Here is a 2,817-nt window from a genome sequence, read left to right on the forward strand (position 1 = left end):
ATATCAGCCGTTTCATAGCACAATCAACTGTGATCTGTAAACCGATTTTCAAAATGCTGAAGAAACATGCTGCGACAAGCTGGACTGAAGAATTCCAAAAAGCCTTTGAAAAAATTAAAGAGTATTTATCTAAACCACCTGTTCTGGTCCCATCGGAATCGGGGAGACCTTTGCTGCTTTATTTGTCCGTACCAGATGGGGCTTTTGGTTGTGTTATGGGATAACACGATAAGACAGGACGAAAGGAGCAGGCCATATATTATCTAAGTAAGAAATTCACATCCTATGAAGCACGGTACTCTTTGCTAGAGCGCACGCTTTAACATGGATAGCTCAAAAATTGAGGCACTACTTCTGTGTCTATACCATATATCTCATATCAAGAATGGACCCGTTGAAATACATCTTCCAGAAACCCATGCCTACCGGAAAGTTGGCAAAATGGCAAATATTGTTAAGTGAGTTCGAGCTATGTAACTCAGAAGGCAGTCAAAGAGCAAGCATTGACAGAGCATTTGGCAGAAAATCCTGTAGACGGAGAATATGAACCGTTGAAAACATATTTACCCGACGAGGAAGTATCATTTGTGGGAGAGGACATCACTGAAGCATATGATGGTTGGAGGATGTTCTTCGATGGAGCTGCAAACTTCAAAGGAGTGGGTATCGGAGTTGTCTTAGTGTCAGAAACAAGCCAACACTATCCGGTATTTTATCAAAATCCAGGTTTCCATGTACCAACAATATGGCGAAATATGAGGCTTGCATCTTGGGACTCAGGTTGGCCATTGACATGAACGTTCAGGAGTTACTGGTAATTGGAGATTTCGATCTTTTGGTACATCAAGTTTTAGGGGAATGGGCTACCAAAAACACCAAGATATTACCATATCCGTACTGTGTGCAAGAGCTGATCAAGAGGATCATGAAGATAGAATTCAAAAATGTTCCAAGGATTCAAAATGAGTTTGCATATGCATTGGCCACTTTATCTTCCATGATACAACACCCAGACAAGAACTTAATCGATCCTATTCCAATACGAATTAACAAGCAACCAGCTTATTATGCTCATGTTGAATAGGAAAGTGATGGAAGACCATGGTTCCACGACATCAAGGAATACCTGGCAAAAAGAGAATATTCAGAGCACGCAACTCATACTTAGAAACGTACGCTTCGAAGGTTAGCCAACCACGTCTTTCAAAGTGGAGGAATTCGTACAGAAGGACTCCTGACCTGAGGTTACTACGATTTGTTGATGCCAAGAAAGCATCCAGACTGCTCGAGGAAATACATGCCGGAACCTGCGGGCCACACATGAATGATTTTGTCTTAGCCAAGAAAATACTAAGAGCAGGGTATTTCTGGATGACCATGGAGACAGACTGCATCAGGCATGTCTAGAAGTGTCACCAATGCCAGATACATGCTGACATGATACGAGTGCCACCCAATGAACTCAATGCAACAAGTGCACCCTGGCCTTTCTCTGCTTTGGGCATGGATGTCATCGGTCTGATCGAACCCGCTACTTTGAACGGACATAGATTTATTCTGGTGGCCATATACTATTTTACAAAATGGGTTGAAGTCGCATCTTACGAAGCTATAACTAAGAAGGTCGTTGTAGATTTTGTTCGTGATCACATTGTTTGTCGGTTTGGGGTTCCAGAGTCAATCATCACCGACAACGCCACCAATCTTAACAGTGATTTAATGAAGGCTATGTGTGGAACTTTTAAGATCAAGCATAAGAATTCCACAGCATACATGCCGCAAATGAATAGAGATGTAGAAGCCGCCAATAAAAACATCAAGAAGATACTGAAGAAACTGGTGGATAATTACAAACAATTGCACGAGAAGCTACCATTTGCTCTGCTTGGATATTGTACCACAGTTCGCAAATCGACTGGGGCAACTCCTTATTTATTGGTTTACGGTACTGAAGCGGTTATCCCTGCCGAAGTAGAAATCCCTTCTCTAAAAATCATACGAGAAGCCGAGCTTAGCAATGCAGAATGGATACAAAGCCGATACGAACAACTAGCTCACTTGATGGAAAGAGAATGGATGAAGTATGTCACGGTAAACTCTACCAGAACAGAATGACAAAAGCTTTCAACAAAAAGGTCAGACCAAGGCAATCCATACCGGGGCAATTAGTGCTAAAATGAATTTTCCCGCACCAAGATGAAGCTAAAGGGAAATTTTCACCCAATTGGCAAGGTCCTTACATGTTCATCGAGTATTAACAGGAGGAGCACTCATACTTGCAGAAATGGACGGAGAGATTTGGCCAAAACCTAACAGCTCAAACGCAATCAAGAGATACTATGTTTAGGATTGTTTACATTTCTTCATTTGATGTAACTGAACTACGCTTGACCTGATTCCTATTTAAGAAGGGATACGTAGGCAGCCCTGTGGGTTCGGTCACATCTCAATAAAATCTTCATCTTTGCCATGATCAGAAAACTGGGGTAGAATTTTGAGGAGGACCTTCAAAATTCTAAAGCAAGTTCAGCCAACTTCGTCATACCCGGAACAGCCAAAAGTATTGCATTTAAACTGGGGCAAAATTTTGAGGGGAACCCTCAAAATTCTAAGGCAAGGAGGTTGCAATGTCCCCAAAATGTGTCACAGTCAGCGGTTCATCTAAATTACTTGACATTGCATACTACTACATTTTTAAACCATTATACTAATCAAATGCATGCATATTTTTTGAAAACTTTATTTCTATGAAAGCAGATGTTACCCAAGGTAACTCAAACATGGTCTCAAAGCTGGAGCAAACATAGAGCAAGAAGA

General features: G+C 41.4%; 1 protein-coding gene across 1 annotated transcript; it reads left to right on the top strand.

Annotated features, from left to right (window-relative positions):
- The first annotated feature begins 1,437 nt into the window (after positions 1-1,437).
- On the top strand, positions 1,438-2,115 carry LOC109215304 (uncharacterized protein K02A2.6-like). Its single transcript, XM_019379341.1, has one exon. The coding sequence runs from the start codon at positions 1,438-1,440 to the stop codon at positions 2,113-2,115; it is 678 nt and encodes a 225-aa protein (XP_019234886.1).
- The last annotated feature ends 702 nt before the right edge of the window (positions 2,116-2,817 follow it).

This window comes from Nicotiana attenuata, unplaced genomic scaffold (genome assembly GCF_001879085.1).
Source record: "Nicotiana attenuata strain UT unplaced genomic scaffold, NIATTr2, whole genome shotgun sequence".
NCBI lineage: Eukaryota > Viridiplantae > Streptophyta > Magnoliopsida > Solanales > Solanaceae > Nicotiana > Nicotiana attenuata.